This window comes from Podarcis gaigeae (assembly GCF_964106915.1).
Source record: "Podarcis gaigeae genome assembly, chromosome: 3".
Lineage (NCBI taxonomy): Eukaryota > Metazoa > Chordata > Lepidosauria > Squamata > Lacertidae > Podarcis > Podarcis gaigeae.
In genome coordinates, this window is record NC_139680.1 from 81987002 (window position 1) to 82011824 (window position 24823).

At 40.5% G+C, this 24823-nt stretch overlaps 3 protein-coding genes across 7 annotated transcripts; 1 reads left to right on the forward strand and 2 right to left on the reverse strand.

Moving 5' to 3' along the window:
* Positions 1–295: 295 nt before the first annotated feature.
* LOC310841188 (sulfotransferase 6B1-like) lies at positions 296–5282 on the reverse strand (the record flags this gene model as incomplete). The annotated part of the gene is made up of 5 exons (XM_083731773.1): positions 4963–5282; positions 3635–3753; positions 2268–2357; positions 1803–1929; positions 296–411 (listed from the first exon to the last, which is right to left on the reverse strand). The coding sequence occupies exons 1-5, from the start codon at positions 5162–5164 to the stop codon at positions 296–298; spliced, it is 654 nt and encodes a 217-aa protein (XP_083587899.1). The 5' UTR covers positions 5165–5282.
* Positions 5283–7924: 2642 nt separating this feature from the next.
* LOC310841530 (putative E3 SUMO-protein ligase RNF212) lies at positions 7925–19388 on the reverse strand. 5 transcript variants are annotated; one of them, XM_083732788.1, is made up of 10 exons: positions 18992–19388; positions 17608–17669; positions 16789–16863; positions 15212–15268; positions 13133–13200; positions 12374–12419; positions 11582–11645; positions 10418–10490; positions 9026–9234; positions 7925–8080 (listed from the first exon to the last, which is right to left on the reverse strand). In XM_083732788.1, exons 1-10 carry the CDS (start codon positions 19101–19103, stop codon positions 8013–8015), a joined length of 834 nt encoding a protein of 277 aa, XP_083588914.1. In that variant the 5' UTR covers positions 19104–19388; the 3' UTR covers positions 7925–8012. The 5 variants fall into 5 exon arrangements, with proteins under 5 accessions (XP_083588914.1, XP_083588913.1, XP_083588911.1 ...); XM_083732787.1 differs by having other exon boundaries at positions 12374–12422; XM_083732785.1 differs by having other exon boundaries at positions 12374–12440; positions 18992–19387.
* A 681-nt stretch (positions 19389–20069) lies between these two features.
* On the forward strand, positions 20070–23933 carry NANP (N-acetylneuraminic acid phosphatase). Its single transcript, XM_083731854.1, has 3 exons — positions 20070–20342; positions 20373–20481; positions 22861–23933. The coding sequence occupies exons 2-3, from the start codon at positions 20392–20394 to the stop codon at positions 23581–23583; spliced, it is 813 nt and encodes a 270-aa protein (XP_083587980.1). The 5' UTR covers positions 20070–20342; positions 20373–20391; the 3' UTR covers positions 23584–23933.
* The last annotated feature ends 890 nt before the right edge of the window (positions 23934–24823 follow it).

Consider the following 24823-nt stretch of genomic DNA (forward strand, 5'->3'; position numbering starts at 1 on the left):
TGTGTCATATATTCAATCAGCCATATTCCTTTTAATTAAAAAATAAACTTAGTTAATCAAAGTCCCAAATAAACTATAAAAAACCAAAAATAAATTAAGTGCAAGCCTATCAATATGCAAAAAGAGTTTACACCACAAAACTTAATCACACTGGCATAGTGGCGTGCTTAGTATTTAATCAAGTGCAGGGCCATATTTAAATATCCAAACCTTCTAACAAAAGAGAAATATACATATAGAATAAAATACTCATACTTAATAGTAGCCATAACAGAAGAAAAGTGAAATCATTATCTCAGTTTCTAAGAATGCTCACTTCTTTCAGCTCTTCATATGTGATGATCATGACATTTTCTTCATCCACATGTTTGTCCCAAGCAAGGATATAGTCAAAGTAGGATTTCCAGCAAACTGAAATAAAATGCAAACAGCATATTTCAAAGCATGGGGGGGGGGGGGATGACATCAGAATACAGTTGTACCTTGGTTCTCGAACACCTTGTGACTCGAATGTTTTGACTCCCGAACGCCGCAAACCTGGAAGCGAGTGTTCCGGTTTGCGAACATTTTTTGTAAGTCGAACGTCTAACACGGCTTCCGATTGAGTGAAAGAAGCTCCTGCAGCCAATCGGAAGCCGTTCTTTGGTTTGTGAAGGTTTTCAGAAGTCGAACGGACTTCTGGAATGGATTCTGTTCAAGAACCAAGGTACAGCACTTCATTCATTCACTTTAACCCGACACTGGAGCTATTTTCATGACATGTAAAATCTGTACACAAATCATCAGAAATTGAAAGGAGGCCTAAATTCACTTTGGCATTTATGACTGGCTGTGAATCGCCAGGGTTTCGGACAGGCTCTTCCACAAGCGAACCTGGAGGTGCTGAGGATTAAACCTGGAACCTTTTGCATATGAAACAGATGCTGCCACTGAACTTCTATAGGTGCCTAGGCCACTAAGGGAATAGAAAGAAGGGTGAGGGGAATGTCTTTTACCATATGTGGCCTGTCTGCAAGGCTTTTAAAAACTGTTGCTGCTCATATAAATGAACATAATATTCATTCTTATGATTGAACCATGCAATTGTAGAATTGGAAAGGGACACGAGGGTCATCTATACCTATTATACTAAAGGGCTGGTATAAAATGTCTCAAGAAAAGGGATATTATACATGCAGAAGAGGGCAAGTGCAGCCAGAGTTTTGCTTGCTGAGGTGGTTGACTATTTCTAAGTTGTCCAGTTCTTGAGACCAATGTGCGTGTATCTCTTGAAATGGACAGGTCAAAAAACAAAGGTGGTTGTGACTATTTAGAATTTGCCACTTGTTAAGCTCTTAAAACAAATGATATGATTGCTGCAGAAGTCCTGATGGCATGGGGAAAATCCTGCATAAGTATGTTCAGCATTGACTAATCTGAAATTAGAAACATGGGGGGGAAATCAGTCTGAGCTCTAAAACTCCTTCAAATTAATTGGGTTCCTCCTTTGTGGTAGGCAATAGCCCTCTGTGCCACTGTAAGATTCCAGTTTTTTATATAATATGAACCGCCCTAAACCCTTGTGATGAAGGGAAATATATAATCTGATAAATAACAACAACAACAACAACAACAACACAATCTCATTATCAACTGATGATGCAAGTCTGAGTAAAAGAAACATTGACTGTGGGCTTTTTCCTGCAATCAAGAGTCCTGCTCATTTGAAACCCGTTTCCCTTTCATCTGAAAAGACATTGTACACAAATATTTTGTGGGAAGCTTCAGAAATACAGAAAGTGAGAACTTCTAATATGATATACCTTCGCCACTCATGAACTTTGGAAAAAAATCATCCCAAGAACCAACATCTGGAAGAACAGGGTTTTTGTTGTAAAAATGGTAATAGGATACAGCGGCATCTTTGGGATTTCGGAATACAACCAGCATCTGTTTCAAAAGAAAGAAAGAGATAATTAGATTTTGTTGCTTAAAGCAAGTTATGTCATCCGGTGATATGAACTACAGTTGACTAGCAACTTGAGCAGGGGTTAGGTTCCGAGAATTGCATGTGAAGCTGAAATCTTGTGTAGCCACAACAACCCCAGAACCTCCCCTGTGTAAACACCCCAAACCTTCCAGGGCTGGAGCATCAAGCAGGCCATTGGCCCCCATGCAAGGCAGAGAGCTGTTATTCTCTCAGTCTTTCTTGCTGGGCTCTGGGACAGAGCCTCTCACACAGGTTTTAGGAGACTTCGTCAGTATCTCATAGGAGCCTAGTAACTTACCTTCACCTTTTTCTCAATAAAGGATTTGGGAATGTTATCATAATGGAGATGTGTAGAAATAATACGTGGAGAAGGCTGCTTTTCCAGCTCCTGGAATGAGAATTAAAGGAATGTTGATCTGTTGTTGTCATTTCAGGATCTAGGGAAGTTGTTATTTCCTCCTTTTTATTCATATAATTGGGGGGGAAATTAGTACTTTGAGTTACATGATTAAAATAGTGAACAATGGGCTTGGAGTAGTAGTAGTACTACTACAATTATACAAATCTATTATTCTAAATACTCACTCCTACCCCTATTTTACTTCATAAACTTATTAAAGTCATCTCCCCCCATCATGGAAGCACAGGAATATTAGTAGCAAGGATTCCCAGTGGAATAGCCGGGTTAGCCTTTCACAGCAAAAATGATGACTCATCACCATCATTTATTTATACCCGGCCCATCTAGCTGGGTTTCCCCAGCCACATTGTGTGGCTCCCAACAGAATATTAAAAACACAATAAAACATCAAACATTAAAAACTTCCCTAAAAAGGTGAAGGGACCCCTGACCATTAGGTCCAGTTGTGGCCGACTCTGGGGTTGCAGTGCTCATCTTGCTTTATTGGGCGAGGGAGCCGGCGTACAGCTTCTGGGTGATGTGGCCAGCATGACCAAGCCACTTCTGGCGAACCAGAGCAGCGCACGGAAATGCCGTTTACCTTCCCGCCAGAGCGGTACCTATTTATCTATTTGCACTTTGAAGTGCTTTCGAAATGCTAGGTTGGCAGGAGCAGGGACCGAGCAACGGGAGCTCACCCCGTCATGGGGATTCGAACCGCCGACCTTCTGATCGGCAAGTCCTAGGCTCTGTGGTTTAACCCACAGCGCTACCCACGTCCCCCCCAAAAAAACTTCCCTATCACACCTTAAAAACTAACAGATTTTAGCATGAGATTCAGATACATTGTTATCCTGAGTTGCAATTATATTTACAGTATACAGGCTTGAGTGGTGTGGCTGTAAAAAGCGGTGTCAGGGGGAAATGAAATGCAGAAAGTACAGATATTAGGGATAATTCACTGTTTTTGAGAAGCACCTCCATCAAGTAAATGGTTATGTCCTCTGAGGAACATAGGATGACATGCATATTCTATTTTGCTTTCCATTTGTAAATAGATTTTTAATGAAAAGAGGTATATTAAAATTCGATATAAATGAAGTATATTTTCTGTGTTTATCAAAAATTGGCTTCAATGTTCAACAAATCTAAATCTATCTCTTATATGCTCCACAATCACATATAATAGCTGTAAAGTGTCTGCCTTCTGTGTGGCACATGTAAGCACTGATCATTTGCTAGAGTAATTTGGAAATCATGCCAACCTGAAGTTTTGTGGGCGGTCCAAATTCAAGTATTGGGCAGTTTTCTAGTGGTGGTAAGTCCTTGTAACTTGGAATCGCAGCTATCATGTCATTTACTATTTTGAGCATCCAGTTAGTACCTACGACATAAAAGCAATTAAGACATATATGGTTTGCTGGAGCGTGTGTTACACAACCAAATGCAAAGTTATGTTCATGTATGCCAGTCAACTTAAATCACAGATTTCCAACCAGTGGGTTGGGACCCGCAGGTGGGTCACCAAGTGTCACAAAAAAGCCATAGACACCATGCAAGGTTTGTTTGTCAAATTGCAACAGAAGGTACTTCCCTCCCCACTTGGCCCCAGCCCAGCCTTGCCACAGCTTCCTCCCCACCTGCTGTTGGTAACATGCTGCCTGGCTTTGAAAGATACTATCCTTTCCATTTCAGAGGCCTCACTGAGCCACATGGAGGTGTTGGGATTTTAGTTCCCACCAGCTGCAAAGAGGCAGCTGAATTTTTTACATTATGTGATATGTCTGATATGCCTGAGCATGAGACAGGAAGTCTCAACCAGTTCTCTGGCAGTTCTCAGTGTAACGGGGTGGAATTACTGAAAGTGCCTTCCACTTCTGGACTGAAGCAGTGTCGAGTCACAGACTCTTATGCTGTACTGCTTGGGTGAGCAGCCATGTTTTGTACAGTCAAATAAAGTAGCTGTGAGACTACGGACTGTTATCTTTCTTCTGTGATGGATTGCCAGAAGATCGTTAGTGTGTTCCTCTCAGAAGGGAGGGATCGCTTATCACCGGTCTCTCTGGAGTGAAGATGGATTTTAGCCAGAGAGTGACCTCTAGAGAAAAGGCCCCGGTGTGCCTGGGAAGCTGGCAACCCTCCCGGGCAGGCATTTTTTCCAACAAGAGGATGGGTTGTAACCAAGGACTTATGAGGCACATATCTCCTCTCCGCATAAAAGAGGGCCTTGGGTTGCTGCTCATGGCTGTTGTGGGGTGCTCAGCCACTGAGGAAAGAGGGAATCCAGGCACCCCAAAATGTATTCACCTGGGACCCATTTCAGTTCATTTTGGGTATCGAATAAACACTGGTTTACTTGTTCAAACTTTATTAAAGGCACTTCCACACGACAGCTTATTATTCATTGTGGAGTCAGCTGCTCAGGTTTGCAGGTTTTGCATTCAAAATCCCCGTTTATGAAAAGCACAACAAAACATGGAAACTATAAATCCAGGTTACATGGGGGAAATAAACATATGAATCGTATGTGATCAGATATCAATTGGTAACCAAATCCATTCCCCTTTAATGCCATTAAAATATGGATACTCACCACATTTTGGATAAGCAACAATCAGCCTATCGTCCTTTCTCACTTCCATGGCTGCCACTGCTTCAAAGGTCTCAAGACTACAAAGGCGTTTTGGATACAGCACTCCTCTGAATGTAAACAGCAGCTCCTCATTCTCCTTAGTTTGAGTTGTAGCTAAAATATTGTCTATATTTTCCACAAAACGCGGCTTTTTCTTGGCCATGCTTTACTCTTGTAGGCTGCCTCGGTCTTGTCACATTCCCTTTCAAGAGACAGACTTGGTTCTTCATAACCAGTAGTTGCACTATAAAGATATATTGGAGGACCTAGCAATTCTGAATCACAGGAAATTGTACACTATGTACCCAATTAAGCCTCTGACTTGGAACAGTCCCATTTTATGAAAATATTAATTACACAATATTGGCTGAGCTGGGTGCTTTCTCAGGGGAAAAATCATTTGGAAATGACATTGCAACACCCAAGGTCCTGTAGGGAGAGAAAAGCAGCCTGAAACCATTCCATTAAGTAGCTCCTTGTCTCTTTATGTAATTATAGCAGAGTGCATCCTTTCTTCTTTTGGTATTCTTTGGGAACTCTGTGAAACAAGCATTATAGAGCTTAAGAATTTGGAAGTGTATCAAGTAAGATATGAAACAGGTTTCTGGCATTCATATATCCACTTATTGGATTCCCACAGAAAGATTCATTTCTGATTATATGGGATGGGGTGAGAATGCAGGCTCTTATTTTGTTGCCAATGGCATCCTTTGGTTCCTGAAAGAAACTTGCATGCACAAGGAGAACCCTAACCATCCATCTGGAAGCACCCTTTGTTAACCACTCTGGGAGGTATATTGCAGGGGTGGAAAGCTATATATCCTACTAAAGAAATAACTGTTAAGTGTGTTTAGGATTACAGCCATAGTGTGCCAGTAACGCCACCCATAATTTTGTGTTAACTGTTGTTGCCTTATTGTCAGGAATGATCCATATGGACGAGGACCAATGCTTTAGGCAGCAGCAGAGCTACTTACATTAATGCAAGAGTTTTGCTCACTGTTTTTGGCTGTGCTATGCATACTGATTGTGCTGGAAAGTCAGTTTGGAGGGCAAGATCTGCACAAACACACCGGAAGGGTAGGGAGATTGTTCTGTCTGCCAGGCAGAACTACTTGCATTGATGGAACCTTAGTGCAATGTTAAATTCCACCCATAGGTTCCCATTTGTAAAAAAATATATAAAAAAATAAAAGTAAATTAAAAACTTGTTTTTATGGATGGGGCATGGAAGATTTGGAGAAGTTAGTCTCTAGCTATTATCCTTCATAAAATGTGTTTGCCAATCCTGCAGCACTTTACTCATGTTCAAAACTGATGGAATTAAACAGGCCCAGATTTGAGGGGCATTTTACTGAACAGGGTAAATTAGACGTGGCTGCTTTATTTTACTTTCTAGATAGGATAAAACTAATGTTTGTTCAGACATTTAGGATTTTTTAATACAAAATATCTAAACCCCTTTCTCTCAGAACTTTGGTAAGTACACATAAAAAATCCCTACACTGCTTCCTACATACAGTATATATGAATCCCAGAAATATACTTGTGCTCAATGTGATTTACTCCCAGGTAAAGGAATGCCTCAGAGTAAATTCATTATTACTTACTTCTAAGTAGACACAGGGTTGTAATGTATGTTCACAAACTTTTATGAGGTAACAAGTCTGCTTACTTTGCAGTGTTAAATAGCTTTTGCAAAAGGAGAAGTCTGAAGGTATATGTATCAAACTGGCGAGGCCATAACAGCATCCAGTCACTTAAAAAACCATGTTTGCTTTACAGCTAAAGTTCTCAAAGTATCAACAAGCTTTAATGTAACAGAGGATTAACAGCAGGTCACTAAGATTTCCTCAATGAAACCAAACTGCCCCTAAAACTGGCCAGTTCTGCATTTTCATTGTCAGCTTAATCTTTTAAAGGTTTTGTTACCCCCCTACCCCTTTTAGGACAAACATTCTAATCTGCAAGTAAGTTCCGATGGAGATCTTGTATTTTAATTTGATAGCCATGTCCAAATTCACACATCTTCTTTTTTATCCTGGGTGAACAAATGTGAATTACCGGTAACTACAATATTCACAATTGCTGACAATTAGACTAGCCCAGAGCTTTCCAAGCTGTGTGTTGTGATACATTAGTGTGACGTGATACATTAGTGTGTCTGTTGCAGTGTGCAGATGTGTCACACGAGCCCTCCCAGGGCTGGAAAGGGATTAGTTTAATTTCTGGTTTGCTAGTAAAACTGAATTACTGTGTCATGATGAAATGATGCATGTCTAAAAAGTGTGCCACCAACATTAAAAGTTTGGAAAGCTTAACAGGTCCACTCAAAAAAGAATGTTCTAATAATGAGCTGTGAAGTACTGTAAATTTTAAAAAATACATCCCAGCAAAGAATTGGGGTGGGGGTAGGCAAAGATGACATCAGAGCCAATTCCAGCTAATCTTTAACCCTTTTCCACAGGGCAGCTGGTGGTCAAAGCCCTTATAAGAAGGATCCTGATGCATTGCTATATTTTAATGTGGTTTCATTCATGTATCTTTCTTACCTCTAAGCCGCCTTATAAGGACTTGTATCCTGAAAGGTGAGGTCTGAATGAGCTCTACCTTTAAGCGGCAACTTCTAGAGCCTGGCCAGACACATCCAGTTTAATGGAGGTTTTCTGCTTTGTTTCTCCACTTTTACCAGGGGTGCAAGCAAAGCAGGAGCGAACAAGCATCAGCATACTGTTCAAGCCTGATCAACAAACCAGCAAGCCTGACTTAGTATGATGTGTGAACATACCTTCTGATTATTAAAATAATGGGAGCGGTGTTCTATCCTTTGGGCTCTAGGTTGCCCCCATTCCACTGACCACAGGATGATAGCCTAGCTTGTATTATTTTGTTTTCTCCGAAAGAATAGCACAATAAAAAGCAATGACAAAAAAATTAACTTTTTAATCAAGCCAGATACTGTACAGTGGTATGAATCTTTATATATATATTTTATATACATTTTAAAATATTCAGCGGATGAGTTCTCTGTTGAACGGCGTTTGCAGGTGTAATGAATGTCCTGGAAGACTAGTGGAACCTATAAAAGGAGAGATTTAAAACTAGAATAAATTTCATTACCCAAAATTAAATGCATTATTCATACACATTAATTATCACAATAGCAAATAAATAAACTGAAAATGGAAGAAATCATATTGAGCCACAAATTCTTAAAAACTCGCTTTCAACCTAAAAATAAGGAAGGTTCACATTTTAGTTTCATCAATTCTGCATGTGGCCAATGCCAGATATAATTTTGACATCATAAAATGTCATTTAATATATATTTCTCCAAATATACCTGAAGCGTATGTAACCTGAGGTACCACTGTATATAAATTGTTGAACTAAATTGATTGATTGATTGATTGATTGATTGAGTGGAATAAAAATAAGTACTCTGTCTCCAAGGCTATTGTGTTTCCCTTCCCTATTCAGGGTCTATTTGTGTGTCAGGGGATCTAGAAAAGCCTCCTCCTAATCCACCCATGGTATCCCTCTTTTTTGCTGTTGCACTTGCCACAAGGAGGTTTGCCAGGATGGACCTTCTCCTCTGCCCAAAGGATAGAACACCACTCCAGGGACCACAGGATTATAGCCTAGCTTGTATTATTTTTCAGAAGACAATTGCTTGCCAGGCTCACACAGTGGTATTACTGCCCCAACAAATCAATACAGTGGTACCTCAGGTTACAGACGCTTCAGGTTACAGATGCTTCAGGTTACAGACTCTGTTAACCCAGAAATAGTACCTCGGGTTAAGAACTTTGCTTCAGGATGAGAACAGAAATTGTGCACTGGTGGCGCAGCGGCAGCGGGAGGCCCCATTAGCTAAAGTGGTACCTCAGGTTAAGAACAGTTTCAGGTTAAGAACGGACCTCCAGAACGAATTAAGTTCTTAACCCAAGGTACCACTGTACAGTGCACTTTACACTAAATATAAATTTAATTTTTGATATGGTCATTTCTGTCACTCACTAACCTTGCTTACCTAAATTCTGCCTTTGTAAAAGATTGGGAAGGCTGATCGGATGTCTTGTCACTGATGAGAGTGAAGGTGTTGGTGTGCATCGATAATGCTGCATAGTTCTTTGTCCAAAGCCATCTGGCGTTTGATCTCTATTATTTTGTGTTGATACGAATGGTGACATATAAGAAGTCTCCCTATTTGGCATTCTTAAGGACAATGACCTAAAAAGTAGAAGGACAAGACAGTGTCTATATCTCATATTGAGAAAGGTAGGCCTATTGTATAATCAATTCTAGCAGGATGTACATTTTTGTTTAGCAAGAGGCATGGCTTTTATTATTTATTTGCTACATTTATAGACCGTTAAACATTTAGTAAACTTTGTATATTATGGAAATGACAAAACAAAAAAGTAATAAATTACATCAGCCTCGCAGACGTTCTAAGTTGCGACTGTGGCAAACCCGGAAGTAAACACCGGGTTTGCCGCGATTCGTGAATGTGTGGAAGTGACTTCTGCCATCTGCGTGTGCGCACAAGCGGCTGCCACTTCTACACATGCGCAGAAGCGTGTTGTCACCAAATGCGCACAATGACACCTCTACTAGTGTCTGGTTTCGCCCAGCCGACAGGCCTCCGGAACGAATTATGATTGTAAGTAGAGGTTGTACTGTACTGTTAGGAGATACCCCTCAAGAGAAAAAAATTACCAAGGTACATTCCACATATTTGGTGAATGTATTCTTGGAAGTTTTATTCTGTCAGAATAAAAAAGAATGGAGATATAAAGATTAGGACTTCGTTTTCAACCAGGTAAACATTTTATTAATATTTAACACAATAAATAAAAAATTCACAAATAAGAATTTGAAGCAGGATATATTTGAAAACGGAGGCCAATTTGAATAATAACTTTTTTCTTTGGAGAAACAAAATTCCTAGATGTGAACCGCCCTGAGATCTTATGAGGAAAGGTGTTAAATAAATAAATAAATCTTCAATCCAAGTTGTTCACCGCTGCTTTGCACAGCTATTGATGCACCCACAGCCTGGCCACTCACAGACGAGTGAGTGGCAGACAGATTGGGTCTGATCCCTGGGCCAGCTTCAGGCTGGTAAAGCAACAGGGGCAATATCAGGCCCTATGCCAGCCAGCATTGACTGTGAGAGTAGCTTGCGGTCCTGGGCAGGTGACACCCTGCCCCCACCCTGTCCTCGGAACACCCCATTTTTGGGCCAACCACCAGGCTCTCTTGATGTGGATACTGTGGGCAAGCAGAAGGGAGAGGCTTGCACCACTGGCTGGCAAAATTGAGTGGAGGGATGCGCAGTCCTGCATAAAGGTGGAAAAACACGTCCCTTATGTTTCAAAAGTTGACTCTTACTGCTAAATTGGTTTGTTACCTTACAGAGCCTGATGAACTGTTTTGAGAAGAAGTCATTCCAGACAACTGAGAACCTCTCCATGTAACACTACCTGTAAACAACATTCCTGAATATATTAGAACATGAAAGAATTTAGATGGCATACTACATTATTTTGAAAGCACATATCCAGAAACGCATAAATTTAATACAGTGGTACCTCGGGTTACATACGCTTCAGATTACAGACTCCACTAACCCAGAAATATTACCTCGAGTTAAGAACTTTGCTTCTGGATGAGAACAGAAATCGTGCTCTGGCGGCGTGGCAGCAGCAGCAGGCCCCACTGGCTAAAGTGGTGCTTCAGGTTAAGAACAGTTTCAGGTTAAGTACGGACCTCCGGAACAAATTAAGTACTTAACCCAAAGTATCACTGTATATCTCTTGAAAAAGTGAAATGTCAATGTATCCTTTGGATTACTCAAAATTATCTACTACATTTGAAGCCAGCAAGATGATTGACAATCAAACTTTCAGCAACAATGTTTTTACCGTTATAAATGGGCCATGTTTTTGTAAAAAGTTACAAATCCAATGATAACATTAAAAAACAAACAAACATGATCTACTATATAATTTTTCTGTAATTTGGTTTTTTATTATCTTCCTAACTGTTCCTTGGACCTCACTTATATACTGATGGATCAAATTTGTTAAAATACTTCTACATATGATAAAAATGAGAACAGTGCTTCTTCCACAACAATTAGAAACTGAAATCTACGTAGTCCAAAGCACTATATTTATTAGAAAAGTCTGAAAACTTTTCACCTGTATGAATCTTAGTATCTAAAGGCTGACATATATGGTATAAAGTTTACCTAAGTATTGAGCAGACTAGCCAAACTACCCTTTGAACAGAATGTAGGGTTGTTAGACATTTATTCTAGAGCTGGGTGAACAAATTTTTGCATGATTCTCTAAAAGGAATTGGCTCCTTCAAGTATTCAGTCTGAATTCCTGAAAACCCTCAAGGAATTTTTGAGAGTTTAAAATATCATCTCAGCTACCTTCTACCTTGTCCCATCCTCAAGGGTAGCAAGTGGTGGTAGGTGTGCATGAATAAAACCATTATCAGGGTGCAAGCTAAATTATACCTATTCCTACTCAGCTTTTAAAAATTGGTCATGATATCTTCTTACCCATATGCCCATTCTGAGGTGGGCTTATCAATGATATCCTGGTTGGTCCAGCAGCTGTTTCGGTCTAGATGTATTCAGAAAAATTGACAGTATAATATGTAAAAACATAGAAAATATATAATTTCAGTTTTTTAAAAAAAACTGCTGCTGTATCATTGACATTTTAGCTTGCCAGTAATTTGATTGTTTCTTGACAAGGAGAGATATTATTAACTTGTATTACTTAAATTCAATAAAGTGCTTTATTAACCTATTCTGTATTTACTAAAAGAATCTGTTAAGCAGCTTCCAAGAGGCTCAAGCTATCATGCAAAAAAGTAAAACAAATAAAATTAAAAATTGCAATAAAAAATTGCAAAAACAATAAACGGAATAAACAGCACTAAGCAAAACAATTAGCCAGCAGAACAGAAGACAGAATGGAAGGCAAGGGTTTTAAACCTTCCAGAAGAAGAGCAATTACAAAGCTCATTTCACAGTCTCAATGTAACTCTTGTTTCTCACTGCTACTAAGGTGACAAGCCCCTTCTGAATGTTCACAATCCAAGTGCAAATGGGATCAGGAAAAGAAGATTGGAATATGTAAGGTAATGTAAAGAGACCCACACAGAGAAAACCTATTCCACAGTGTCACCCCCAAGCACAAACCCATACGTTGCTATTGCCTAAATTGAGTATCCCCTCATATTGAAGCCACTCTCCCTGCTGACACATCACTTTATCTATCTGGGAATTAGAGTGGAAGATTCCTAATTACACCTAATTTGACACAGAAAAGAGAAGGACACTTACTTTCCTCACTGAAGGCGGCACATAATCTGTTTCCATTGGTGAAGACCTACTGATTTGAGATTGAAAGCTGCTAAATGTTAAAATAAAACACCATTAAAGATTTTTTAAACCACTAAGCTTGCCATGTTATATTTAATTTGTTTAGTTATAAACAACAGAATATTGCAGCATCTCTATGTAAAACTATACCTTATTAAAGCTTTTTTGGAGTGAACTTCTATCTTATATGAAACTATATAAGATCTCATGCCATTTGTCCTTTTTCTAACAGGCTACAAGCATAACTGCATTCTTCAAATACCTTTATGAATAATTCAATGGTTAATAATTCCTTTAGAAATTTACAGTACAATCCTTTACATGCCTACTTAGAAGTGTGCCTGCTGGGTTCAATGGTGCTTACAGTTAAGTCGACATGGAATTGCAACTTTTAAAGTTGCTATCAATGATAAGCAAACAATTCCATCAGATCACAAATAAATATCTTATCTGGATTCCAATGAAGCAATTTTGCAGATGATTTTGAAAACTGCACACAAAAAATAAAACTCTCATAAGACTGTACTTGAATGTTGACAGGATTTAATACATTTCTTTACCATTTAAGAATACATTATTTCTGTTGTATCATATCAAAGTTCCACCCAATACAGTGTAATATTTTCTATAATGAAATATTTTCCAAGAAGTACACAAAACAGCTTTACCCCATACTATCAACAATTAAGTAGTCAGGCTAATAATTAAAATGTTGCTTACTGTTGCACTTGCTGTTTATGTTGCATTTGTTGTGTTGCTTTCTTAAGATATCCTTCCAATTTTGTAATCTGTATAGAATAATGTATTTCAGTAACTTAACCTTCATGATTTATGTTGTCATCCACAACCCACTGCAAATGTCCAATGGTCTTTAACGAGATTGAGAGTAAGTGGCTTGCTGCTCATAGTCATAACATTCTGACTAGCAGATGAAACAAAGGGCTGGACTGGGCAATCATCTCTCTAAAACAAGAACCCACTGCACCTATCCCACCTCTTGACATGTACCATACTGGCCCGAATATAAGCCGCACCCACAAATAAGCTGCATCTTTAAAATTGAAGAGGGAAAAAGAAAAAAAGACAATATCTGGGCTGCTTCTGGGGGGGAGCTGTGCCGCTTTGCCAGCAGCATATGGTTGCGAATATAAGCCGCACAGGCAGAATTTGGGGGGGGTGTGCAGCTTATATTCAGGGCAATACGGTAATGTAATATTAATAATACAAATGTGTAAGTCAATCTGTTGCATTTTAGTAGTATAATATAAATCTATAAATATAACTTCCTCTAACCTCCCTCCAGTATTTCAAATCAACTAGAATCAAGGTACCTTTGAGGAAGGCCCTTCTCTCAGTCCCACCACCCTCACAGGCACACTTGATGGGGATGTGGGAGAGGGCCTTCTCGGTGGCTGCTTCCAAACTTTGGAACTGCCTTCCCTAGGGAAGTTAGACTGGCTCCCTCCTTGCTGTCCTTCTGCTAGCAAGTGAAGACTATCTTGAAACAACAGGCTTTGGAGAACTGTCTGCTTTTAATGAAAGGGCTGGGGCCATGCTGTTTTTATTGTAATTGTGGACATGTTTCACACAGATTTTATATATATATATATATATATATGCAGGTTTTGGTGTCCTCGGGTGTCTTCCCGTGTAAAAGTTGGGGTGTCTAGGCGACGTTTCGACGAGGTCTCACTCGTCATCTTCAGGCTGGTGCTTTCGGCTTCTTGTTACTGGAACAGAGCGGGATCTCAATGTTTGAGTTCCTATAAATACTGTAGAGGGGGTGTGGTGTCTAGCCTCCAATGTTCTGGGCAGAGAGGAAGTTCCCAGGCTAGTGTGCCTTTTCTTCTTTTGTTCCTTAATTACTTGAGAGATACCTTGAGTGATTTCTTGAGTGATATCCTGAGTACCACTTAGGTGGGTCATTAGGTGTGGATTAGTTGCTAAAGTCTTTGTGTCTTGACCTCTTGAACTTTGTGAAGAGTTTTCCTGAGAAGATGGCTGTATTGCACTTAGTTGTGCTTTGGCTTGGCTTCGTGTATAGGGGCGAGCTGTGGTTTTGTGGCTTGTGTCAGCCAGATCTGTGTAGGGATTGCAGGGGGGTGCAGCATCCGGAGGTGCCACCATGGATTGGCTACTGGATGGTGTCAGTAATTCATCTGTGGAGAGGGTCTGGGTTTGGGTCTGGTGTGGTTGATTGGTGTTGGCGTTCTGTGTGCCTCTGGATCTGGTGTCAGTTTTTGTGGAGAGGGCTAATTTCCAGATGTCTGGCAAGCGGGATGTGTCGTCACGCTTGTTCATGTTGTGAGGGTGTTTCTCTATCTCGATGGCTTCCATGATTATTCTCTTGTGGTGATGTTCCGTGTTAAAGAGCAATTTGGAATCTGCAAGAAAAGGCACACTAGCCTGGGAACTTCCTCTCTGCCCAGAACATTGGAGGCTAGACACCACACCCCCTCTACAGTATTTATAGGAACTCAAACATTGAGATCCCGCTCTGTTCCAGTAACAAGAAGCCGAAAGCACCAGCCTGAAGATGACGAGTGAGACCTCGTCGAAACGTCACCTAGACACCCCAACTTTTACACGGGAAGACACCCGAGGACACCAAAACCTGCATTCCTGTACCCGTGAAAATCTACGAAAGCATATATATATATATATATATATATATATATATATATATATCGTCTTAATCAGTGTTGAATTGCATTTTAATGATTTATTTAGTTCTTGTTTTTATCTGTAAGTTGTTTTGAGTCCCATCAGGGGGAAAAGGCGGTATATATATAACAATACCTTTCCTTTGTAGTTTGCTAATAACCGTCTTCTGTGTTTTTCTTGGAAATGGGCAATCTAGAAAGGAAGAAAAATAGGATTACATGTCATTCAATTATGTTGCCATGATGAACAACTAGATGAACAACAATAAAAAAATAAGAGAAACTATATACCTAATGCTAATTATCATACCCTTTCTTTTAATACAGCAGCAAGTATGCATACTTCTCCAAGCAAGAAACTTAAGTTGCAGAACGACTCTTCAATGGCATCCAGCATGATGTTCCCATGCCATTTTACCATTGGACCTGGTCTGGCCATTCAAAATGCTAAAGGACAGAACCTCTCATACTTCACAATGGATCACTCAGTGAACTGCTCGTCTCAAGGCCTCCACATGTGGCAGCACTCAAGTGTGTATTGAGAATATTGTGTGTGTGCATGCACATTAAGAACTGAGAAGAAAGTGAGCTGATTAAAAAATATTGTTTGTATTTGTTTGGAGATTATGGGTTTAAGTTGTTGGCTGTCTCACAGCTTTGCCCATCTGAAAAAACAAGTTGATAGATGTCACTTTTTAATTAGAAAAGTTTGTCATAATTAAACCCTGTCTATCAAGGACAGTGGCCATTGTTTCTTTGAAGCCTTTGTACTGCAATACAAATCAAAGGCATCTGCAGGCTATAATTAGTCAGGAACTTCTTTGAGATTCAGATTAAAGGAGGAGCAAGACAAAGAGACACACCACCATACAGGAGGGAAATGAATCAACACAAGTCTCTATGCAAGAAAGTTACAGCATAGAACTGTAAATTTGATCAAAATACTGGATGCAGTTAAATCTAGTTTTCTTTTCTGTACCTTTGCTCCTATTTGGGGAAGTGCCTTGTGTGTATGAAACCTTCTGTTCACTCCTTTATCCTAAGAACCATTTAAAAAATCCTTTTAGGAAACTTTTTCATGATATCTGATAATATACCACCCATGTCTAAAGGTCAAGTTCCAAACTAGTTTGAATTGTTCTTGAGGGGACACCAGAGAAATTTTAATTGCTGGATAAAATTATGAAGGCCTCTTCATAATTACTGGATTATATATAATTTCAAGTTCTTAACTACATTTTTATTAAAATATTTTAAATTTTGCAACAAACCATTAATGTAAGAAATGAAATAAACTCTAAAATTATTCAGATGAGAATAACTGTGTTAATTTACAGGTAGTAGCCGTGTTGGTCTGCTGTAGTCGAAACAAAATAAAAAAATTCCTTCCAGTAGCACCTTAGAGACCAACTAAGTTGTTATTGGTATGAGCTTTCGTGTGCATGCACACTTCTTCAGGTACCTTCAGATACTAATTTTTCACTTAAAGCTAAATTAAAGTTCTCACACCTATGCTCTATACCAAAATGCAATTTTATTACACAAAATATTACATTATAAGTAATTTCTAATAACTATATGATGTACTCTATATTCATTGGCAATACCAAATCCATTACAGAATTTCTTCTTCTGGGTTGGTGACAATTTGATGGTGAAAATCATCTCTAGCATATTCCTGATGAAAAATCACTCCAATAATAAACAACTCACTTGTGTGATTTCTTTGGAATATGTTTTGCATAATCCATCTATTTCCATAAACAGCAACTGGATATTTGAATTCACCTGCAGAGAAACATATTACACATGACCAAAAAACATTCAAAGCATATCAATCTTTTTGAAATACAGTGGTACCTCGGGTTAAGAACTTAATTGTTCTGGAGGTCTGTTCTTAACCTGAAACTGTTCTTAACCTGAGGTACCACTTTAGCTAATGGGGCCTCCCACTGCCACCGCCATGTGATTTCTGTTCTCATCCTGAAGCAAAGTTCTTAACCCGAGGTACTATTTCTGGGTTAGCGGAGTCTGTAACCTGAAGCGTCTGTAACCCGAGACACCACTGTATACAAAAATAAGCTACTTTGCCAAACAAAAACACTCAGTCTTGCATACAGCACAGAACATAAAGGGCAATCTCAAAGTGCTACCACGATACTAATCTAGGCTCTAGGTCCCAGTGCCAGCACAACATTGGAATTATACTAGCAAAGGTTTTACAACCAACCCTGAGTACTCCACTGTGCTTTTTTTTTTTTTTTTTGCATGTTTCTTTTGTGAACCACTAAGAGATTATTTACAGAAACTGGTATGTAAGTCATATAAATAATAAAAAATTGTTACAGAATAGTTACAGAACTAGGTAGTTGGTCTGGGATCAAAATCAAAATACACTTTTTAAAAGATTATGTTCCAGTGGAATCAGCAGGACAAAATAACTAAGTTTTAAAATAACAATAAAAATATTTATGTTACTAAGCATTTGTAAATCCTCAAACATTGTAGTTGCAAGCAACTGTTTTTCTGTACCTTTTTGGAAAGGACTATTGTACGACAAGGAGCTCTGCAAATCACACACTCATCTTTTTTACCTATAAAATAAAGATCAATGCATAGTAAATGTTATTTTGATTAGCAAATGTGTGTTGTAACCTTTGATGAATTAAAAATATAAATACATACATACATAAGTTGCACCTTAAAGATAAACAGATCTATTAAGGCATAAAATATATTAGTCTTTAAGGTGCTACCAGACTCTTGTTGGTTTTGCTGCTGAAAGTCGCCTCACTTGCCAGCAAGACATCCTGTGAGCAGAATTCTGCAGAATGGATGCTTTTGCATTACAAGTAGAGAATTCAGGATTCAAGCCAGGATGTTAAGGCTGCAGTCTATAACTATTTAGCTGGGAGTAAGCACCATTGGAAGTTACTTTTGAGTAGACATGTACAGGATGATTGTATTTTAAGTCTAGATATTGCAATACTCCCACTGAAATCCGCCTGACTTAAAATACGGAGAATGCTGGTGTTACTCTTGAAATGTGACAGATGCACATAAATAAAATGGTTTTAATTTATTTTGTATGTGCTAATGCTAAAAATTGAGTGGGATAAGTAAACAATGGTTATTGTAATAACTGGTGCCCCTAAGCAATATCTTCATGACTTTTCAGCCACAGGAAAGAAACAACAGTATATTTGTTTCTCAGAGTACAGAGTTGAGATGGAGGTTGTTAAGGCCTTGCAACTCTACTCAACTCTACATTTATTTACAGTATAAAATTATTTATAGATAACCCCTCATGCAAAATCTGAGGGTGGTATACAACAAAATTCACAATGAGATAAAATACTATTAAAAACAATACAGAACAATAATTAAAAGCTTAAATCTAAATTAAAAGCTCATCTTAAAAGCTTAATACTATTGGACACAACGGACAAGCTTGTTGACACAAAAAGGAGACATTTTAAGGTTAGAAGTGAGGATGCCTGAGATTGAGAATGGCATATGCCACAGTTTGCATTGCTGCAGCTACTTCAGGGCGAGTTTGTAGGTTCAATTTTTATGAAGGACCCCCCCTCCAATAACTGCCAGTACCCTGTGCCATGAACTGCCTTGAGAATTAAAAAGTAGACTTGGGTTCATACTGAGGTTCTGCCTTTGACCTATCACTTGAGGTTCCTTAACATAATATTCCTTTAGAGCAGCTGTGGGGGGACTTCCATGTTTTGTTGAACTACAACTCCCATCATCCCTGGCTGTTGGCTATGCTTGCTGTGGCTGATGGGTGCTGTAGTCCAGCAACACCTGGAGGCCCAAGGCTCAGCACACCTGTCCTAAGAGGCATGACTCTCTCAATTCGTGTATGTTCTTGCAAAAGTAGCTATTTGTAGAATAGGGAGGCTACCTTTCCGGAGGCACTGCTCACAGACAACATGGCCGCAGTTGGTCAGGCAGAACTTTTGGGCGGCTCTTTGGGGCTTCTGGAAGCAAGCATTGCAGAACACCAGGGCAGCCATGAAGGGAAGGGAGGCGAGCGGGTTTTATCTACAACCCGTCGACTGAGCCATAGCCAGGAGGACACCTGCGCTGCCCCTTAGCTCATTCACTTGAAAAGGGTTTTTCCAGCCCCTCCCGAGGCGCCCAGGAGACCCGCCGCCTTCTCCTCGCGGTCGAGGCAGCTCGCCTGAGGTAGAAAGAGCCGCCTTCGTCCCCCCGCCCCCTCCCCGCAAGAACGAGCAGCGCCGCGGCGCCCCTCCCCCACCACACCAGGTTGAGCGCTGAGTCAGGAAGGGGGCGGGGAAGAGGCAACGGTGACGCGAAGGTTTGGCTCCTCCCTCCGCTGCCGACGACGTTCTTTTGTGAAGGGAGGCCGCAGAGATACGGCATTAAAATTACAGTGGCTCTGTCACTGCTGCGATAGGTCGTTTCTGGGTCCAGATAGAGGGGAACAAAGCATTTTTTCCGATGCCCACCATTGCGGAACTGAGAGCTGCTACGTGTCCATGGAGAAATGTGATGTGGCATTCCCGCCTGAAGCAACGGAGGAGTAAATAAAGTTCCCCGCCCCTTCTCTTTTAACACAAGGTCAAGCCGTGTGGAAAATAATCGTCGTTCATTTTATTTTATTATTGTATTTTTTTTATTTTTGAGTCTGCTCTGCCTGTCCAAATCCGGTCCCAACAGTTCTGGTCCCTGTATCGCCCTGGAGCGCAGTGTGAAAGCTGAGAGAAGCTTACAAAGTAGTCATAGCTGTCAACTTTTCCCTTTTCTTGCGAGGAATCCTTTTCGGAATAAGGGAATTTCCCTTAAAAATCGGGAAACGTTGACAGCTATGAAAGTAGTAGCCTTGCCATGTGATCCATTGACCATATTGCGGGGGGAGGGGGGGAGGTCAGGCTGAGATTAAGCAACCTATGATGGACCACCGTTAAGGGTCTTGAGGCTGGCTTACATTTCCAGCTCAAAACGGAGCCCATGTCAACACTCCCCAAAAATTCAACCCGGAAGGACCCGGAAATTGGCTGTGTGCGTTGCTCTACACTTAAAGGTCTATACGCCTGGGTCTATCTGAGAAACCCACAGGGACGGGAGTTCCGACGGGCACGTCCCGCATTCCTTTCGGAGCGGTCTCGCTTTTTCTCGGGTGTTGCCAGTTCTCGCGAGACACAAGCAAATGAATCGGCCAGCTGAGATTGCATAGCTGGCAGGGCGGACGCGGCTGTTTCCTCCACCTGCGAGACCCGCTGCGACTCCAGTGGGGCGGCTGCTGCTGCTGCTGCTGCTGCTGCTGCTGCTGCTGCTGCTATGGGGCTGCAAGGGGTCAAGGCTGTTTTCTTTGACTTGGACAACACGCTGATCGACACCGCCGCCGCAGGCAGGAGAGCCATTGAGGAGGTACCGGTTGCACCCAGCTCCTCCCTTCTGGTCTTCCTCCGTTAAAAAAACACAGCGACAAGGAAGTGCAAGTATAATAAGCTGTAAAGCCTTATTGCCAGACTGTTCCTGCTCTGAATCTGTTGTGCCTTTTGTGGTTTTTAAGGAAGTAAAGTACTTAAGCAACTCCCATCTCCCGGACATCTCGGGCTAAGGGGACCCAGTGCTGAATCAATATTGGCCTTTAGTTAATTAAAGCATCTATGGCCTTTTAAACGGGGGAGGGGGCGGGGCGCAGAGGCGTTATTATTTTTGTTAGTTCCTGTGCTATGTATTTTTGTGTTTTTATATTTTAAGTCACCTTGTGATCCTCGGATGAAGGGCAGTACAGTGGTACCTCAGGTTACATATGCTTCAGGTTACATACACTTCAGGTTAGAGACTCCACTAACCCAGAAATATTACCTCGGGTTAAGAACTTTGCTTCAGGATGAGAACAGAAATCGTGCTCCGGCGGCGCGGCGGCAGCAGGAGGCCCCAATAGCTAAAGTGGTGCTTCAGGTTAAGAACAGTTTCAGGTTAAGAACGGACCTCTGGAACAAATTAAGTACTTAACCCGAGGTACCACTGTATAGAAATTTAATAGATAATAATAAAGAATGTGATGGTGGTGATGAATGCAGCAATGTCACACAGCCAGCATTCACTCCCAGACACGACTTTCAAGAGCACAAATTCTATTGGATTTTCTTTTAAGCTCTTTCAGTCATTACTGTTGGATGATAATCTGTTTCACTATGGATCTCTTTCTTGAATATTTTCAAGGAAAGACCCTCTTGCCCCTTGTAGGGGAGGAAGTGCTGTGGGTATTTTGCATGTCTTCTCTTAGGGCATCTTCGTACCTGAACGGCTGACTTCTGGGGGCCATGTGAAGAATGCTGACAAGTTTAGGGATACTGAATTTGACCATTAGTCTATTACCTTAATCCATATTGGCTACACTGACTGGTGGGTGACTCTCTAGTTGGTGGTCTCTTTCAGGCCAACCTGAAGATGCTGGGACCTTCTACATGCAAAGCATAAGCACTGAGCCACAGCCCTTAATGTATTAAGTACTCATAAGTAACAGCAAGTAATCAGAGGATAGTTTTTTGTTCTTGGCCATTGACCAATTAATCCAGAAGAAGAGAATGTACCTTGACACTTTATGTACTTTATGCACAGTACGATAAAGGCTTTGCCTTTTTTTAAAAAAAATGCAGTGTGTGAGAGACAGAGTAGTTTGGAATTCACATGAAGAACTTGAAAATAGTGTCGCCCTTTGGATACGCAGCATAATGTAGTTCACAAAATATGCCATGATTTGATTTTGGCATTCTAAATCAAAATGCTTACTGGGGTTAATGTCATTTACATGGGCTCTATTATGGTAGTGGTTAAAAGGCTTTGTGCCCTTGCATAGAGAAAGCTCTAGTGTTCCAACATCCCACCTTGCAGAAATTAACTCACGTTGTAACAAAAGGAGAGCTCTTGTGTAAATGTAGAATAGAACAGCATTGCTGTTTCAGGATGTGGATTAGAGGACTGCAGGTGCAGTATCCTTTAATTTAGTTTTTGCTGCTTTGCTGACTTGGTTGGACAATATAAGAGGACAGCTGAGAACTTGTAGGTATGGGCTGTAGCAATTTCTAAATAATGTATAAGTTGTTATGGCTGAAATACATGAATTTCTTGATGTGTATTACACTGTAGATTACCCCTAGAATTGATGGAGCATCCAAAAGTAATGGCTGAATGAGTACTAAAAGAGTTGTGCTCTTGAAAATGGGGTCTGTGAGATGAATACGGGCTGCGTGGCATTGCTGCATTCATCGTCATATTATTATTTAGTATTATCTATTAAATTTCTATACTGTCCTTCATCTGAGAATCACAGAGCAGTTTACAATATAAAAGCACAACAACAGCCGACATAATAACAAACAAAACAAACAAACACACACACACCCAAGTTTAAAAGGCCATAGATTGTTTAATTAGCCAAAGGCCTCCGAGAAGAGGAATGTTTTTTGCCTGGTGCCTAAAGATATGTAATGAAGGTGCCTGACAAGCCTCCCTAGGGAAATCATTCCACAAATGGGGAGCCACTTCATGTTGCCACCCTCCAGACCCCTCGTGGAGGAGGCACATGAAGAAGGCCCTCAGATGATGATTGCAGGGTCTGGGTCAGTAATTATGGAGGCGGTCCTTGAGGTATTGCGTTCCATGTGGCAGTTTATTGGATCCATGCTGTTGCACATTCTGGTGGAACATCTTTTAGAAATAAGCTGTCCAGTACAGAGCAAACCAGTAGAATCTTCACCAAACTGATCCTGTTCTGTTTTAACTTTCACTTCATAGGTGATAAATGTCTTGCAGTCCGAGCATCATTGTGATGAAAAAGAAGCTCACCTGATTTGTGATAAAGTCCAAGCCAAACTCCTCAAAGAGTGCCACGATCCTTCTAAGATGTGTATTACTGACTTAAGGATTCAGCACTGGGAAGAAGCTATACAAGAAATAAAGGGAGGAACAGCCAACCGCAATCTAGCTACAGAATGTTATTTCCTTTGGAAAACTACCCGCCTGCAACATCTGACCTTGGCAGAAGAGACACGGGGGATGCTCAGCAACCTTAGAAAATATGTCCGTTTGCTTCTGCTGACAAATGGAGACACTCAGACACAAAGAGAAAAGATTGAAGCCTGTGCTTGCCAGCCATACTTTGATGCCATTGTTGTGGGGGGAGAGCAAAAAGAAGAGAAACCGGCATCATCTATATTTCGTCACTGTTGTGAACTTCTAGGGGTTCAGCCTGAGGATTGCGTGATGGTTGGTGACTCTTTAGATACAGACATTCAAGGAGGCTTGAATGCAGGTTTTAAAGCAACAGTTTGGATAAATAAAACTGTCACGCCCCCAAAAGACACTTCTCCAGTCCCTCACTATATTATTTCTTCCGTTCTTGATCTTCCAGGACTTCTACAAAACAAAGGAGATACCAACTTAGAAATTAACCAGTTGACTGGTATTTGTAACGTGTGCGATAGTTCTGCTGAGGAACCTAGGACTTTAACCTGCTAGGGTTCATTTTAAAGGGCATTTTTACGCGTGAAGCTTGAATCAGATTGCTACTAAGTAAAATACCTACATTGGCTACAATGTACATTTGATTTCTACATTGTTACAGTAGGAGTATTTGCATGTAGCACAAACAGAATGAAAAGCATCTCTGTTACATGCAGAAATGTAGAAGGCAGTATAAAGATCTGTTTTATGATTGTGGAATTAAATCCTAATTGTTCAAAACCCCATTTGGACAATCCAGCTTTGTCCTCTTACATATTCTTGTAATTCTGGGTTCTCTCGTTCATTTTTACTGTGTTTTGCAGTGATTGTTCTCAAATAAAATGGTCTCAACATCATCAGTGAAATGGTCCATGCCCTCGTATATACGCAGACCCATTTATCAGAGATATTAAGTAATCTGCTTTTTGTGAGGTAATATATTTACATTGACTAATGCTAACATTTTAAAGCTGTGTGGTGATGACATCCCTATGATATATAATCCAAGAGGACGTGCGTTCCTTGGCTTGCTCAAACTTCCTCAGATGTATGGCTCTTTGGAGTTCAACTTGGAGTTCAACTTATTCTACCTTACGATGACAATTTTGTCATCTATCTATGTCAGTGTTGCTTTACAAAGAACATAGGTGTGGCAGCTCACTGCCGCAAGGGGCTTGCAGTCTAAAACAAGCACAGGGTGGCCTCAGAAGAAGGGAGTACTAGGACGCATGGCTAAGGCAAGGACAGAGTATAGTATTACTTCACTTACACATACATCTGCTTAGTTATAATAGTGTTATAGCATTGATTGCTTTGGGGCTATCCCATGCTTCAGAAAATAATATAAAGTGGGACAGGGGAATGTGGGGCCCTTCAAATGTTGGACTCCAATTCCCACCAGTCCTAGCCAGCATGGCTGTCAGTCAGAGATGATGAGAATTCAATGCAATCTGGAGGGCCACAAGCATAAAGAGTAAGGGACTAAAGCCATGATAGACGATTCCAGGTGACTTAGCAAGCTTCCATACATATGGAGTATAAAGCAAGGCAAGGCCATATGTTTTTCAGCTATAAGAAATGTGTTTCATTAGCTTTGTCCAAGAAGAGCTAAAGGATAGCCAAATGGTTCATTATACTGTTTAAATCTAGGAATGCAGCACAGAAGTGGGTAAAGCCATGGGGAAAGGATTTCAGGTGGGGTAAAGTAAAGGGAAGAGAAAACACATCTTGCAATGGCCTAAACCATGAGGAATAT

Coding starts and splice junctions, on each gene's coding strand:
- LOC310841530 (XM_083732784.1), bottom strand. CDS start 19,103: ATGGCTGCCCTGGTGTTCTGCAATGCTTGCTTCCAGAAGCCCCAAAGA. Junction 10,491..11,581: donor ACCTCAGAATGGGCATATGG/GTAAGAAGATAT, acceptor TGTTGTTTACAG/GTAGTGTTACATGGAGAGGT. Junction 8,081..9,025: donor GCAGAATTTAGGTAAGCAAG/GTTAGTGAGTGA, acceptor CTCCTTTTATAG/GTTCCACTAGTCTTCCAGGA.
- NANP (XM_083731854.1), top strand. CDS start 20,392: ATGGGGCTGCAAGGGGTCAAGGCTGTTTTCTTTGACTTGGACAACACG. Junction 20,482..22,860: donor GCAGGAGAGCCATTGAGGAG/GTACCGGTTGCA, acceptor TTCACTTCATAG/GTGATAAATGTCTTGCAGTC.